The sequence below is a fragment of the Ips typographus genome, linkage group LG14, assembly GCF_016097725.1.
Source record: "Ips typographus isolate SLU linkage group LG14, UJ_Ityp_2.0, whole genome shotgun sequence".
Taxonomy (NCBI): domain Eukaryota; kingdom Metazoa; phylum Arthropoda; class Insecta; order Coleoptera; family Curculionidae; genus Ips; species Ips typographus.
The window spans coordinates 367,781-382,992 of record NC_138435.1 but is presented as its reverse complement, the minus strand read 5'-3'; the positions used below and the strand labels follow the sequence as shown (position 1 = coordinate 382,992).

At 40.2% G+C, this 15,212-nt stretch overlaps 4 protein-coding genes across 10 annotated transcripts; 2 read left to right on the top strand and 2 right to left on the bottom strand.

Annotated features, from left to right (window-relative positions):
* Nucleotides 1–135: 135 nt before the first annotated feature.
* LOC145737655 (pyruvate kinase-like) lies at nt 136–4,127 on the bottom strand. Of its 4 annotated transcripts, none has more exons than XM_081992430.1 (9): nt 3,978–4,127; nt 2,186–2,539; nt 1,780–2,023; nt 1,515–1,718; nt 1,286–1,461; nt 1,037–1,237; nt 759–981; nt 552–708; nt 136–318 (listed from the first exon to the last, which is right to left on the bottom strand). In XM_081992430.1, exons 1-9 carry the CDS (start codon nt 4,020–4,022, stop codon nt 306–308), a joined length of 1,617 nt encoding a protein of 538 aa, XP_081848556.1. In that variant the 5' UTR covers nt 4,023–4,127; the 3' UTR covers nt 136–305. The 4 variants fall into 4 exon arrangements, with proteins under 4 accessions (XP_081848556.1, XP_081848557.1, XP_081848554.1 ...); XM_081992431.1 differs by lacking the exon at nt 3,978–4,127 and adding an exon at nt 3,709–3,879; XM_081992428.1 differs by lacking the exon at nt 3,978–4,127 and adding an exon at nt 2,654–2,788.
* Nucleotides 4,128–4,435: 308 nt separating this feature from the next.
* LOC145737654 (xaa-Pro aminopeptidase 1-like) lies at nt 4,436–6,750 on the top strand. 2 transcript variants are annotated; one of them, XM_081992426.1, is made up of 3 exons: nt 4,436–4,596; nt 4,790–5,122; nt 5,174–6,750. In XM_081992426.1, exons 2-3 carry the CDS (start codon nt 4,822–4,824, stop codon nt 6,715–6,717), a joined length of 1,845 nt encoding a protein of 614 aa, XP_081848552.1. In that variant the 5' UTR covers nt 4,436–4,596; nt 4,790–4,821; the 3' UTR covers nt 6,718–6,750. The 2 variants fall into 2 exon arrangements, with proteins under 2 accessions (XP_081848552.1, XP_081848553.1); XM_081992427.1 differs by having other exon boundaries at nt 4,451–4,596; nt 4,777–5,122.
* Nucleotides 6,751–6,825: 75 nt separating this feature from the next.
* Nucleotides 6,826–8,343, top strand: LOC145737660 (serine/threonine-protein phosphatase 2A activator-like). Of its 3 annotated transcripts, XM_081992442.1 has the most exons (6): nt 6,826–6,982; nt 7,035–7,123; nt 7,177–7,383; nt 7,434–7,651; nt 7,703–7,827; nt 7,882–8,343. In XM_081992442.1, exons 1-6 carry the CDS (start codon nt 6,943–6,945, stop codon nt 8,262–8,264), a joined length of 1,062 nt encoding a protein of 353 aa, XP_081848568.1. In that variant the 5' UTR covers nt 6,826–6,942; the 3' UTR covers nt 8,265–8,343. The 3 variants fall into 3 exon arrangements, with proteins under 3 accessions (XP_081848568.1, XP_081848567.1, XP_081848569.1); XM_081992441.1 differs by having other exon boundaries at nt 7,434–7,827; XM_081992443.1 differs by having other exon boundaries at nt 6,863–6,982; nt 7,024–7,123; nt 7,434–7,827.
* Nucleotides 8,344–9,057: 714 nt separating this feature from the next.
* On the bottom strand, nt 9,058–9,801 carry pirk (poor Imd response upon knock-in). The gene has a single exon (XM_081992458.1). It carries the CDS (start codon nt 9,736–9,738, stop codon nt 9,229–9,231), a length of 510 nt encoding a protein of 169 aa, XP_081848584.1. The 5' UTR covers nt 9,739–9,801; the 3' UTR covers nt 9,058–9,228.
* Between the last annotated feature and the right edge of the window lie 5,411 nt (nt 9,802–15,212).

Sequence of the window (15,212 nt, the reverse complement as noted above, 5' to 3'; positions counted from 1 at the left end):
CAAATTTGAGAGTTGACAATTATAGGTGTCTGTCTTTATCTAACACATTAAGTACAAGTGAGAAAAATATTAGGAGTGACAGGACTGGATTAAGCAATTATGCTGACTGAATAGAAAGGACATAAAAACACAAACTACCACTATTAAACAGTGGATTAACCACTAAATTATTTTCTGTAGGAATACTTTACATCACTTTAATAAATTAAGCCTAATACAGTTTGGAGAATAACTTGCAACATTCGACTTGTATGCACATTTACTAATAGGAGACAATTAAGGTGAAGAATTGTTGCTTTCCTGGTTTACTCTACGGTCCTGTAAAACAAAATGGCGTTATTGACGTTGAATTTTGATTAATGCGGGGTTAAGACAAACAATTAAACGTTTACACAACACAAAGTTAAGTACCTACCGTAAAGTCTTATTCTAAACCCCCCATCAGACACCAATTAACCAAAACAAAAACAAATTATTTATTTAAAAGCAACAAATGCATGCAAGAAACGAATTAGGCGGCGCAAACAGTTCCTAACTCGTCCGATACGTACACGATGCGCATGGTGTTGGTGAAACCGGAGCCTTGTTTCCAGCCGGTGATGACTATGACCGGATCGCTTGATTTGATGAATCCCTTCGATTTTCCGAAGGTGATGCCGCAGTTAACGCGCGCGTCCACGTCCTGCAGCCAATCGTCCAGACGATTCTCTGTAAACTTTCTAGTTAACCTCAAACTCAAAACGGTAAATAACACTTACGCTCATACACCACAGGCAATACGGCCCTGTAAAGATGGGCCTGTCTAGCAGTTCGGGCGTTTCTAGTCACGGCAATAATGGGACACCTGGGTCTGTATTTGGAAATCAAGTGGGCGGAACGACCAGAAGTGGTGATAACAATAATGGCGGCCGCCAAACTTTTCGTAGACGCCTCGACAGCTGCTATGGCAACGGTGTGAGCCACGTCAATTGGCGGTGTTGCCTTTTAATCAACAATATTTTTAATGAAAAAAAAAAAAAATGTAATCAGTACTAACCTGAACGGACAAATCGATAAATAGGCGACGATGCCAGATTGCAGCCTCGGCCTCCTTACAAATAAGGGCCATAGTGTCGACGCATTCTAATGGATAGTCTCCTTTAGCAGTTTCCCCTGACAACATGACGCAATCAGCTCCATCCAATATGGCGTTAGCCACATCGGACGACTCAGCCCTAGTTGGTCGGGGTTTTTTCACCTACACAATTCAATTAAGAGAAAATCAACGAAAAACAATGCTACTTACCATAGATTCCAGCATTTGAGTGGCGCATATAACGGGTTTTCCCGCCCTATTGCACCTGGCGATCATCTGTTTCTGAGCCAGAAACACCTTTTCCGTGGGAATTTCAATACCCAAATCGCCTCTTGCCACCATAATACCGTCAGAAGCTTCGATGATTTCATCCAAATTGGCCATTCCTGCATTTCAAATACGATGACGTAATCGTCAACTTGAGTGGTTTGTACTATACCTTGTTGGTTTTCAATTTTGGAGATAATAAGGATGTGCTTTCCTTGTTCGCCTAAAATACCGCGAATTTCGGTCAGGGCGGCTCCGTTACGAATAAACGAAGCGAAAACCATATCCACTCCCTGGTCGACGCCGAATTGCAGGTCGGACTTGTCCTTCTCGGACACGGCGGGTAAATCGACCGGTACTCCCGGTAAATTAACTCCTACACAAGCCAAAAACCGGTGGAAAAAAACGTTTTTGACACGTGTCAACTGATCACTGACCTTTACGACTGCCCAGCGTGCCGCCATTTTCGATGGTGCACGTCAAAAACGAACCTTGAATTTGATTGACCACAAGGGAAATCAGACCGTCGTCTACGTAAATCCTGTTCCCCACTTTAACCACTTTCTGGATATTGTCGTAGTCCACGAACACGGTGTCTTTGTTTCCTTTTTCAGCGTACGCCTTATCGGTGGTCAGTTTGATGGTATCCCCCTTTTTTAGCTCGACTTCCGCGGAACCACCCTAAATTTAGTTGTTTTAAAAAAAACTGGTTTCTAGTGGTTAAATTTTGAAAGATAACTAAAATCACAATGACATCTGTCATTTATCGGTAAAAAAATGACAATTGACATATTATTGTTTTTTGACAAAACGGTGTTGCCATATGTAAATAACTAAACTCACCCCTTCCAACAGTCCAGTCCTGATTTCGGGTCCTTTGGTGTCCAAAGCAATGGCCAAAGGATAGGTGGTGCCAATTTTCTTGCTGTAATTGGCCACCGCCTGCCTGATATTCTTAATAGTTTCAGCGTGGTACTCGTGCGAACCGTGAGAGAAATTGAGACGAGCCACGTTCATGCCCACTTCCATCATTTGTTCCAAAACGGCCGGATCTCTGGACGCCGGCCCGATGGTGCAAATGATGCCGCTCAATCGGACAAAGGACGCCCTGGAATGGATGTCCAACGCGCATACATGCTCCAGCTGAGTGTTGGTCTCGGCCGCTTGCAATTGGAAGGGCAACACGTTGGCGCTCATCTAAAACCAGAACAATTTCGTCACTCAAATACCCAACAGAATTTGTGAAGAAAAAAAGGCAAGCAAACATAAAAAAAAAAACAAAATAGTGAGGGGTTTAGAGAATATCCAAACCTCTGGGTTTACGTTAGTGACACGGTCATTGGTCGTAGTCCAAACCATACTTCTGACAAACAAACTCCAAAACCGTCGCTTTCTAATTGGCTGTAGTGTCCAAAAACCGACTTTATTTCTACCTACAACGTGAAAAAGTCCCAACATTCAGTGTCAGCCCGGACAATTTTCGCGTAACTGAACATTTTTCTAGCAACACAAAACGCTTCCGTCAACCAACTATAAATAAACTTGGCGAAATAGTAAATGGTTATAATTAGACGGAAATTTTTCTGCCAGGAAAATGAATAAAAGTGAGGTTAATTTGTTGTGGTGAAGGGTTTCATTTATTCACTGACCAAAATGGGGAAAACGTTTTGGAAAGTACATAAGCTGATATTAAATGCCTGCCTAAACTGTACAAGAGCACTCACAGTGACGTCAGTCTTGTGTCAGTTTGTGATTGGTCAAAAACAGTAGCAAGCTGACTGAAAGCTGCTGTTTCTGACCAAGCAGGAACTACAGACTGCTTCTGCACAACAACAAATACAATTACACAACTTACTGTAAACTGAATGACTCATAAAAACAGTACTTTATGGGGAAATAATTCAAGGACCACAAAATGATTGGCTAATGTTACTTTTTTCACAACTTTAACTTACCACCTTTTCAGACTGAAGTAAAAAACACTTAAATCAACTGGAAATGATAAAATACTGAGTGTATTTTGACAATTATTATTATTAGCATGACATTGATTGAAAACCATTTTGCATGGCATGTGGATTATTAGTTTCCTACATGTAAATTTCCGGACGTTGTGATTGGTCAAAAAAAAGTCAGTTGACTGCACATTTTTTGACCAATCACAAACTAGGAACAGGGTGATTTAGGCAAATTACAAACTTGTACAACGGTTATTAGGTTATTTAACCCTGTTTTACCACTTGAACAACATTGAAAACTATTGCAAGTACTGGATATCTATCAATTTGATAATTTAAGTGGCTGATAACAGCCTCAACAGCTTCGGGGTGTCGTCCAAATCAAAAGGGAAAAAAATCGATATTTACCTTGTACTTTACACTGGAAACAACTGAAACTTTACGAGTACCAACCCTTAAAGCTGGATACGTTTGGAATAATTCCGGTATAAGCCGATTTACTACACAAAACCCACGAAAATGCGGAGATGATAAAGGTTAAATGAAGGTGAACGCCGGCCAGGTGACACTGACGTTTATAGTTCCGGGTGCAAGGTTGCCACGTTAGTATGCATTAATTATTTCTAGTTAAATTTAAATCAATAGGGAAACTGAACAGAAACCATAATCAAACATACCTTCTGTGCTTTACTGTAATCACTGTTTCGTTCCACCGCCTTCATGTTGCTAACCAAACCAAAATTACACTAAAAAAAAAAATGGGTTCCACGTTCAATATTCCACAGACTACACGGTTTCTTGTGGTGCGAGTAATTTTTCCATACTGACAAAAAAATCTGTATCTCTGGTCTGTTATCCGTCCTTAACTTAACATTGAAAGGTCGCGTGCGATAACCATTTTGTTGTCATCTTCAGTGTCTAGAGATAAAAACAATCGTGCTCCTTAATGACACAGGCGTGTGTTTTCAAAAAATTACAGTTTGTAGTTCAATCAACAATCCAAAAAAATATTGGCTGAGAACAGTGACAACATTGCAAAAGTGATGGCGAGAACTGTAAAACAGAGTGAGAGTTGAGTCATGTGACAATGTAGGTCTTTTTAACTAGTACAGTCACGTGATAACTATCCGCTACTGGTCTCTCTATTAAAACTTCGTGTGTTTACCTTTCTGTTGATAGGTTATGTGGTGATTTGTATTTTTTTAATTATTTGTATTAAATACATCGTAAAACTTGTAACAAGTTATTAAAGGATTAAATCTCGTGAAATCGCAAGCAAAAAAACAAGTTTTGAAGGTAAGCCCTTAAATCCAGGACAATAAATAACTAATTTAAGTGTTAAGTAGGGCTGGTATATCACCATTTAGTCAGGTATTATGTGGTTTTACTGTAACTGATATTTATTGAAAATTGCCCTCCCTAACTGTACAAACAACCTCAAACAAAGCCAAGATAAGATAATATTATTTACAACAGCAAATCATTGTAGAGGACTGTTGTGTCCCATCAGAATCAACTAGAATGCCAGCCAAATCAACCACAAACCTACTAAAACAGCTGCGGGCAGCGATGCAGGGCCAAAAAGAGCCCCTATCGGCCTATATTGTACCCTCAGCCGATGCCCACAATGGGGAGTATTTAGCGAAATGCGACGAGTATCGAGGCTTCATAACTGGGTTCAATGGCAGCGCCGGTACTGCCGTGGTAACCAATCAGGACGCCTGTCTGTGGACTGATGGACGGTACTATTTACAGGCCACAGAACAAATGGATGGGAACTGGACGCTGATGAAAGAAGGTGATCCAACTACTCCAAAAAGAGGTGAGATAGACAGTCATGTGATCATTTGAAAGTTAATTGGTTTTAAAAAAGGTCAATGGTTGGTGAAAACCCTCCCGACCGGATCCAGAGTGGGTGTGGATCCCAAACTGATCACCACTGAACAGTTTGTGCCGTTACGTAAAGAACTGGAAACGGTCGGTCACAAACTGATTCCGATCAGTCAAAACTTGATCGAGTTACTCTGGGCTGATCGGCCTAAACGTCCTTTAAACCCTGTTAAACCACTCCCGGTTAAATTCACCGGTAAAACAGTGAAATCCAAACTGAACGAGGTGGTTTCCGCGATGAAAGATCGTAAAGCTGATTATTTAGTACTGACGGCACTTGATCAGGTGGCCTGGTTTCTTAATTTGCGCGGTTCAGACATTGACTACAACCCCGTGTTTTTTTCCTACGTAATCGTTTCTGTCAACTCGACTTTTACGTTGTTTCTGGACCCTCAACAAGCCACAGACGAGGTTACCGAACATTTGAAAAATGAGACTGGTGACGTGTTCCGTATTGAACCGTACAGCAAAATCGAGGAGGCTTTAAAAGAGATTTGTTTAGAACTGAATGGGTTTGTGTGGTTTAGTGAGTTTTCCAGTTACGCCCTCACTTCCATCATCCCTAACGAGCACCTTTTGTTGACTGACACCACTCCGGTGGAGTTGATGAAAGCTGTCAAAAACTCGACGGAAGTGAGTGGAATGAAAAACGCCCACTTAAAAGACGCGGTGGCGTTGTGCTGTTACTTTGCTTGGTTGGAACAAAACGTGGCTTCTGGTACAGTCACCGAAGTGTCCGGAGCTGAAAAACTGCACCAGTTTAGACAAACCCAAGCGGATTTCATGGGGGACAGTTTTGCCACCATTAGCTCCGTAGGACCGCACGGGGCAATCATCCATTACCAACCTAGCCAGGAGACTGACGTCACAATTACCACAAGCCAGTTGTACTTGTGTGATTCGGGGGCGCAGTACAGAGATGGCACCACTGACGTGACGCGTACCGTACACTTTGGCACCCCAATCGACTACGAAAAACAGTGCTACACCAGAGTGTTGAAAGGACAGTTGAAACTAGCCTCCAGGATTTTTCCCACCAAAATTAAGGGCAACCATCTTGACTCGTTTGCCAGGGAATTTTTGTGGGACGTCGGACTGGATTATGCCCACGGCACCGGACATGGAATCGGTCACTATCTAAACGTCCACGAAGGTCCTATGGGCATATCGTGGCGTCCGATGAATCAAGACCCCGGCCTCGAGGCTAACATGTTTGTGTCCAACGAGCCTGGTTACTACGAGGACGGCAAGTTTGGCATTCGAATCGAAGATATCGTTCAAATCGTACCAGCCAGTCCGCCTTATAATTTCAATAATCGCGGATATTTAACTTTTGAAACTGTCACTCTAGTACCAAAATCCATTAATTTGATCGATGTTGCCATGTTGACTGACGCTGAAATTAACCAGTTGAATCGCTACCATCAGCAGTGCAGGGAGGTAATTGGGCCATTGCTGGACAAGCAAGGCTATAAAGAGGCTAAGGCCTGGTTGGTGAAGGAGACTGTACCCTTATCTAAATCCTAGTGTTTTAATATATTACTGTCTTTTTACAAATTAGTGTGTTTGTTTTATTTAGCTGTCACAAAGTCGGCAGGTCATTGAAGCCTTACACTGCATGACCTTTCCATTTTATTGTATACAGCTTAGTGGTTTTGTGTGCATGCATAACCTCAAAACTGTCACTGTAGTAAACAACAAATAATAAACAAACTTGAGACAGAATTATTACCTATTTCTGACTGCAATACTATGGCAGTCATGCCCTTAAACTCAAAATCCTTAATTCTAGGTAAGTACCACTAGTATCAGAAAAAACTCCGGTTATTTCAGTGTGTTTTAAGTGAGCGAGGATCATGCCTTTGTGACCCCCGTTAAACTGGTCAAAACCGTGGACGATATGCAAAAATGGGACAAGTCTGAAGCCTATTTCGTAAGTTACACACCGCATAACCCCCCAACAGTCACTGAGTTACTCTTTTATAGGAGTATTTAGGGTTTATATTTGCAATAAATGACGCCATCAAGGGTGTTAGCAATTCCAAAGGGAGTGAACAGGCTTCAGACAACGTAAACAAGTTGGTTGCTATGTTGGACACGTTAAGTCAATGGGTGGACGAAATCCCACCAATACAACAACCCCAGAGGTTTGGCAATTCAGCTTTTAAGACTTGGTATAATCGTTTAAAAGAGGTTAGGAATTATTTGAGTGTCCTAGTCAAATTACGTCATTAAAATTTAAGGAGGCCATTGAGCAACTGCAAAAAGTCCTGCCCAGCGACATCTACCGTGCCATACCAGAAATAATGGTGTACTTGGAAGAGGGTTTTGGAAATGCCACCAGAATTGACTACGGCACCGGACACGAAATTTCGTTCATCATGTTTTTGTGTTGTTTATTTAAAATTGGTTTCCTAGTGGACACTGATTTTGCAGCCGCTGCTTGTAAAGTATTTGTCAGGTTAGACAAGTGTTTTACCAGTGTTGCCACTGTTAACGATTTGTATTGCAGTTACCTTAATTTAGTGCGAAAACTGCAACAAACCTACCGTATGGAACCTGCCGGTAGTCACGGAGTGTGGAGCTTGGACGATTACCAATTCGTGCCGTTCATTTGGGGCAGTTCACAATTAATCAGTTGAGTGTTACAGCAAAATTTGCCACCCTGTATATTATATTCTCATATTCTAGACCATCCACGAATCGAACCGTCCATGTTTTTGAAACAAGACATAGTGAACAACTTTTCCGAGGATTACATGTTTCTCAGCTGCATCAAATACATCAATCAGGTGAAATCGGGCCCGTTTGCCGAACACTCCAACCAGCTGTGGAGCATTAGTGGCGTGCCCACTTGGTCGAAAATCAACGCCGGTTTGATTAAAATGTACAAAGCGGAAGTGTTGTCCAAGTTTCCACTAGTGCAGCATATAGTGTTTGGATCGTTGTTCACTTTACAACCGGCCGATCACGGGGCTAGCGTTCGTAGGCCCAAACCGGTCGAAAGTGTCCGGTCGGCCAGTCAGCCACCCAAGGATCCGGCCAGTAATTCGCAAGGCACTGTCACCTCTTAAAAGAACTGTTTAAGTGATTACGGGGTTGTTAAATTATTTTTTTGTCTATTTAAGAATTGCAATAAAGTATTTAAACTTTTTCTTGACAATTGGTGCAGGAGCCCATATGCAAAGATTATATAAAAAAGAAAAACGAATTCTAAGAGAACAAAAATGTTCAGAATTACTGTCTGCATCTATTCGACTAGGTTTACACCAGTTTCTTATCTATAAAGCTGTGTAGACGCGGTCACTTCTCTTCAAGCCATACTATCTGATTTAAGGTGGTTTTCTTTTGAATTTTTGAACACCCTGTATATGTTTAATCATCCTGTGCCTTGCAAGTGGTGAAAGAGCAGTTAAAGACGCACGTTTCGAGTTATTTACAGTCACCAAAACCCCAAAAATAGCAAAGATACAAAATTTTCAAAATTTTGATGCAAATTTTCAAAAAAAGTCGAATATTTTGAAATAGGTTAAAGTGATTACTGAGTTGTTAAATTATTTTTTTGTCTGTTTAAGAATTGTGTATTGCAATAAAGCATTTAAACTTTTTCTTGACAATTGGTGGAGGAGCCTTCCATATGCAAATTGATAGTACCAACTTACAAAACCAATTATACAAAAAAAATAAATAAAAATTTCTAAGAGAACAAAAATGTTCAGAATTACTGTCTGCATCCATTCGACTAGGTTTACACCAGTTTCTTCTATTTACAGTCACCAAAACCCCAAAAATCTTTCTGCACTTCAGAACGATTAACCGCTTTCTTGACAATTGGTGGATGAATTGGATGAGGAAGAGAAATTTCAATTCAAACTGCAATATATTTAATTTTAGAATACTGAAATAATAATAATAAATTAATGAATGACACTATAAAAATTATTCGAACCATTTACTTGCTAAAAGCTAGTGAGATCCGGTGTAAACACACTTGTAAGGAACTTTGTAGCTTTATATAAAGAATAATTATAATAGGAACTAAATAAAGCGTCCTCGTATGTACTGAAGAGTTCTAACGTTGCCACTAATTATAAAAGCACTGTCAACATCCTTCAAATCACCAGACTGTACATTTTGCAACACTGTATCCAAATAACTATCCGGAAGTTTACTCTGGCTGGTTTGTTTCTCTTTGAGTGGCACTATCCGACACTTGGTCCCTACGCAGGTGATGTTACTCGCATCGTTACTGTCGCCCAAGTAAACGGTCCCGTTTATTCCAGTGTACCGTATCGATCCAGGACACTTGTCCACTTCCACGGTACAATTGTTACCGATCACATCGATTGTTCCCGCATTCACCGCAACTTTCAGCAAACAATTGTTGCCGATCACAGCGATACGGCACCGGTTCAGGTCAAAGTCCAGATGAAGGTTGCTGCCGACGAAACGTCGTTTCTGTGGAGTTGTAGCGTCCAGTACCGGGACCACCATCGTGTCGTCGTGCTTTTTGAATGAATGAAACGCCAGCGTACCGAACCGCGTCATAAATACACTCCACGATACGGTGTTTACCCTTTGTGGGGAATTACCTGATTTATTTGTGATTACAACCGAAAATTATTTGATCAGGATGAGATCAATTATTTATTTAAGATTGGAGAAAAAATGACAGCTCACGTGACACTGTGTGGTGACAGTGTCAAATGCAATAACGCCCTCCAGTGGAGAATTTATGTAAAAACACAAATTGATGACGCAACAACTGACACCAATCCTTGAACTCTCCCGTATTGGCGCCCCCTTAAACACCTCGTCGTTCCCGTTTCCACCCTCCATCCATCGACATGTAAAACGATCTGATATAATAGTGCAAATCTTTCTTATAACTACCCTTGTAAATCTCCTACTGGATTTATATAGCTTAATGGATAGTGACTATTGAACAATTATTGCTGTGTAACAGTTTTCTAGACTGGATTTATTGGTTGTTCCTCTAGTTTAGACACTTATACTTATACTTCAATGGTAATTGACTGAAAACGCCCACTCGGTGTGGGTGTATAGCGTTTCCCCCATCGAGGCTAAATAGTTAAGGGAGGCGGCACACAGCACCCCCTTCAGTTTCGTTTGAACCTGAATAACTGCTTTATTTGACTGATACGATATAGACTTTTATATGTCAATGGACAGCTAATTAATTTGACGTCCAAGGCCAAGTAGAGTTGCAATGATGGTGACGTCAAGGTTATTGTTAATAATACATGATGTGAATTACCCTGATGACGGATAAGACAACATTTTGAGCTGTTTTCCGTGATAAAAACGACATGGCGGATTTACTGGCTTAATTTATTTCCAGGAAAATCAAACGTTTTACCGGGAATCCCGGTGTTTAAGAAAACACACGCCAATATAAGCAAATATTGAATTTTTGACGGTTCCATCGATATAACTAGGCAAACCACAGGAAAGTAGACCCAAAGACGATTTTTAAGGAAAATCTTCATACATTCTACTTTCTCTAACAAACTATACCGGATAAACGCTTTATTGAAACATTTATTTGATGTCAACACACCCAACCATAATGAATTAAACGTAAATGCGCCATCTATACAATAAAAAGTGTAAACTAAAACAGATTCCCACTCTATACGGTTTAATTAATAAAAAGTAATTCGGAACAACTCAGTACTATCAGTTTACTACAGATGGCAATCGAATCGATACGCCGGCCAACTACTATTATTTGCATCTGTCATTATTATTATCCAATATGGCCGTTGTTGATATGTAAATTATTGTGACAAATGTCACAAAACTATTAATTTATTAGTTTTTAATAAACAAAACAACATAACTGTTAACTAAACCAGCCAAAATGAATAATGAGGGTTATTTTAACCAAATATGAGGGTGGAAAGTAGTCTGACGTAAGCAATTTCTTGACCTCACCAACCTGACTAACACACATGGTAGAACATCACGTTTTTCCCTTCTATTTAGCTTTAATACAATGTTTGCAGTGATTACAGCCTGGATGACGCATCCAGTGAGTTTTATTAATAAGTCAATTTTAAAATTAAAACATTCCTACAGGACTGAAATACTTTTCCGATGAAAATCACCGCTGGTTTAGTGTACAATGCTCTCGAATTGCGATCGGTTTATTTTCGAACCGCCTGCAGAGAGTACTTTCACACGTTTTGTTCTAAATTTAACTTAAAGTATTTTTGGGATTTTTATGGTGCCTTTAGAAATTCCAGGCTTGCAAGGAAACAAGAAAAAAACTGTCTCCTAACACGGTTATTAATTAGCCTGGTTGCTTCCGTTTAACAGTACATTTCAGACAATATACAGTGATTTGCGCAGCGACCTAACGGTCCCCTTTTAATGGAATATCTGAAGATGTAAAGGCGATTGCCCATTGGGTCAACCGTGGTAAAATACTCTTTAGGAACGAAAAATTACAGGGTGTCTGCTATATACAACTGCAATTACTTACAGTAAGTTGGAATAACACGTTAATCAACACTAGAAACACTACAAAATGCACTATTTTTCAACAACTTGAAAACCGGAAAAAATTCAAAACAACAACACGTCAGTTTGTTTGAGGTTATGCAGGAAAAAGTTGGCAGCTGTCAAAACCAAAAAAAGTTGAAATCAATGCCATGTGACCCTGTTTAACATAAGCAACGCTACTGTCACGTGTGACAATTTTTTAATTTAATACAATTGATATTTTAGTAATTACGTTGGTTTTGTTGTATAAAATGATGAAGTGTCATCAAAATTATCGGATTAGTAGCGCCATCTGGGCTAAGGGGCACATATTTATAAATTCAACACAACAAAGCATATAAAGAGTCGGTAGCAGAACATTCGTAACCGAATGAAATTGTACATTTATTACCAGTTTGCCTTGAGTGAGCTCAACTGTTAACAATGCAGACAGGCCAGTACTTTTGGATTTTTTTCGTTAGTTTGGATTGGTAAATGACAGTTGACTCTCCGTCATTACTCTCAAAATTCAATGAATTCAACTCTTAATGCACCTGGATTGAATAGGATATTTTTTCAATAATTGACTCCCTGTATATAAACTACAATGGAACTCGAGGCGCGAAGGTGACCATGCAGAACCGTTTTCAAATAAGAAAAAAACTGTTAAAACCAGATAGACGAACGTTTGCTGACCTCGCCAACACCGGCCATTCCTGATTATTACACCGCTCGTATGCACACGCCAATTTTATTATTCGTCTCAAGACTGTGCAATGTACACGGTGTTGTTCGCTTATAACAAAACAGAGTAGTCTGTAGTAAAACTATTTTCATTTGTTCTTGCATTAACCGTTCATTTCGAGATCTAACGGATCTGTAATAACCTTTCGTTGACCCGCTGAGACACATAACCATCCATGCCTACTTTGTGGTACTCATCGCTTAAAATTGTTTTCAGCCTCCCCGCTCACTGGATTTGACCCTTGCCGTTGAAGAATGTCGTCACAACCGTCTATTTTCGGGCGGGTTGACGTCAGTTTCTTTGTTCACACAATTCCCCTACCCTCTCTCTTTCCTATTTTTGTCTTTATTCAGGTTATAACATACGCAGTGAGTCCGTATTGATTAGGATATACGGGGGTGGTTTCATCCCTAAATAGTTTTATCATTGATTGTTGTACTGTACTGTAGGGGGCGCCCAAATTATTGCTATTTAGGTTATCAATAGTGACGTTGATAGTCTCACTTGAGCCTGAAATTTGTGTAGCTTTTAACTTGGTTTGTATGAGTCTGAACTACGCCCTAATAACTGTCAAAATAACCAACTTATGACATTCAGTGTGAACTAGATTACTGTGGCAAAACTGGTTGTCAAACTTTGATTGACATTTGACAGATGTGCATACAAATGGCCTAAAAAGGTTACAAAGCAAAATCCGTGTCGAATCAAATCGAATAAATCTGACATCACCGCCAGAATTAAATACCTTCAGGGGAACGTTTTCGATACGTCGCAAAACATTCAACGGATCGCACCGATAATCTTATAGAGTCGGGGCGGCCATGGAAGGTCGCGCTCCGGTACGATCGTAGTGACCTGGGCGCACGCGCAACGCCGCCAGATTTCCCATTCCAGTGTAAATATTTGCCGTGTAGTAAGTAGTATTATTACCGACGACCTTCGATTTTAGCTTGGGAATAATAAAGGCGACGATACGTATCAGGAGCGTGCACGTTGCCAAGTTTATTTCAATGTTGTTCAAAAAAATGGTTGCCACCAGTTAAATGGCAACCTAGTAAACAGACAGAGATGCTTGACGTTGTAGGTTTTATTTGATAATATAATTGCATCAGTACTAAAGTACGCTCTGATACGATTTTTCTGGTTGGAACAAACGTGCAATTCGAAACGTCGCCAAACACCATCAGGATTACTCACAAAACGAGTCCAGTCTTGTCTGGGTTGATGAGTCAATGGCACGTGCAACGTGGGCGACAGATGGATCGAGCAATCTTTGCCATGACGTCATCGTTGACGATGAGAGGGTTCGACCCTAAATAGCCCTCCACGGTTTTCTTGTACGTTCTCGGAAATCAGTGGTGTGGGACCGGTTTCACCCATTGTCTTTTGTTATGTATATCCGCCACAGAGATTGGCGTAATAAAACGTTTTTAAAACGGCCATATTTGCGTAAATCACAGCCTACTGTTGCTAGTTTGTGATTGACTGTTTTGTTGGCCACAAACTGTCACTGTCAATGTCAGATATGACATAAATTTATGTGGTTTTATTCAAGGGTAGGTAGGAAATGTCAATATTTGCAGACACATTGAAATGACAGTTGATATAAATAAATAAAAATATAGTGTGGTCACGTGACAAACTTATATTGATGACAGTCAGTAAACGAATTAATCGGTCCGCATCGAAGCAACAGAACCTTCGCAGGTAAAAAAGTTCTTTTACGTGGCTGTCTGCGTTTTTTTTTAAGTATTTTCATACTTCCGGCCCTCGAACATCCGGTCGTTTCCGAGCCGGATACGATTCCTCGTCTAGTCGATCTATTTTGATCCTTTCGAATGGAATTCGGCCTTTTTTTGTGGCCACGCCACTGTGGCGCGCATTAGTTGCGGTTGCCTAACTAGGTGGCGTTGGCGTGCGAGTGAGAGAAAAATTACTAAAGTTAGCGCGCGCATACCCATCGACGGGACAAGTTTAAAGACCTTTACTTGGTTCTGTCTGATTTTATCGCGGATGACGATTATTTGGCAAAGCCCCATTTTTTGCGGGAACGCGGAAAATGACGGATTTTACACACGGCCCGCCAATTGTTTGTGATTCATTCTCGCACTACTTTTGACCCACCGCAGTCCTTTTAATTGAACTCCAATCAGTTTCGTTTAAACGCCATTCCAAAGAACATAAAAAACACTACAAAACAAGCCCAAACGCGTCTCTCTATCTCTGCACGTTTCCGAGATATTAAACAAACTCAAAAACACTACAAAATTATAGTAAACCATTCGTTTTATTTTGAGTTGGGTCACAAAAGTCAAAACTGCCTTTTGGCAGTTGACAGGTGACAATCTTGGTTTTCAATACCAGACAGTTTCCGAGCTGGCATTTTTGTCAAAACATTCAAGCTAGCTATTTTGATAGGTGTCACGTGACTGTCTCGGTAAATAGTTTTTTAATATCACGTGACTGAACTGTCACACTAACCTAAAATCGAAATTTACATAGAAACTGTACGAATCACGGTATAGAAGAACCTTCTTGCAGTATTTGAGTCTGGATGTGTGTTATTTTGACAGCTGTCTAGCTAGATAATCTTCTAGAACCACGTGACTGAACTGTCACAAAAAACAATCAAAATGTGCTTAAAAAATTCACAAATCTCAGAGTTTAGAATAGTTTGCTACTACAGTATTCTCGAATCTAGTCTAAACTGTCTTCAACAGCAACTAAGTCAATTATTTGACTAGTTTACTATACAGAGTGTGCAAAAATA

Excerpts from the sequence above, each read along its gene's own strand:
- pirk (XM_081992458.1), bottom strand. The coding sequence starts at position 9,738 with ATGACGCGGTTCGGTACGCTGGCGTTTCATTCATTCAAAAAGCACGAC.
- LOC145737654 (XM_081992426.1), top strand. The coding sequence starts at position 4,822 with ATGCCAGCCAAATCAACCACAAACCTACTAAAACAGCTGCGGGCAGCG. Across the intron at positions 5,123-5,173 it reads TCCAACTACTCCAAAAAGAG|GTCAATGGTTGGTGAAAACC; the intron begins GTGAGATAGACA and ends GTTTTAAAAAAG.
- LOC145737655 (XM_081992429.1), bottom strand. The coding sequence starts at position 2,701 with ATGGTTTGGACTACGACCAATGACCGTGTCACTAACGTAAACCCAGAG. Across the intron at positions 2,540-2,653 it reads TCACTAACGTAAACCCAGAG|ATGAGCGCCAACGTGTTGCC; the intron begins GTTTGGATATTC and ends TTCTGGTTTTAG. Across the intron at positions 1,462-1,514 it reads CAAAATTGAAAACCAACAAG|GAATGGCCAATTTGGATGAA; the intron begins GTATAGTACAAA and ends TTTGAAATGCAG.
- LOC145737660 (XM_081992441.1), top strand. The coding sequence starts at position 6,943 with ATGGCAGTCATGCCCTTAAACTCAAAATCCTTAATTCTAG. Across the intron at positions 7,124-7,176 it reads ACAAGTCTGAAGCCTATTTC|GAGTATTTAGGGTTTATATT; the intron begins GTAAGTTACACA and ends ACTCTTTTATAG. Across the intron at positions 7,384-7,433 it reads GGTATAATCGTTTAAAAGAG|GAGGCCATTGAGCAACTGCA; the intron begins GTTAGGAATTAT and ends TTAAAATTTAAG.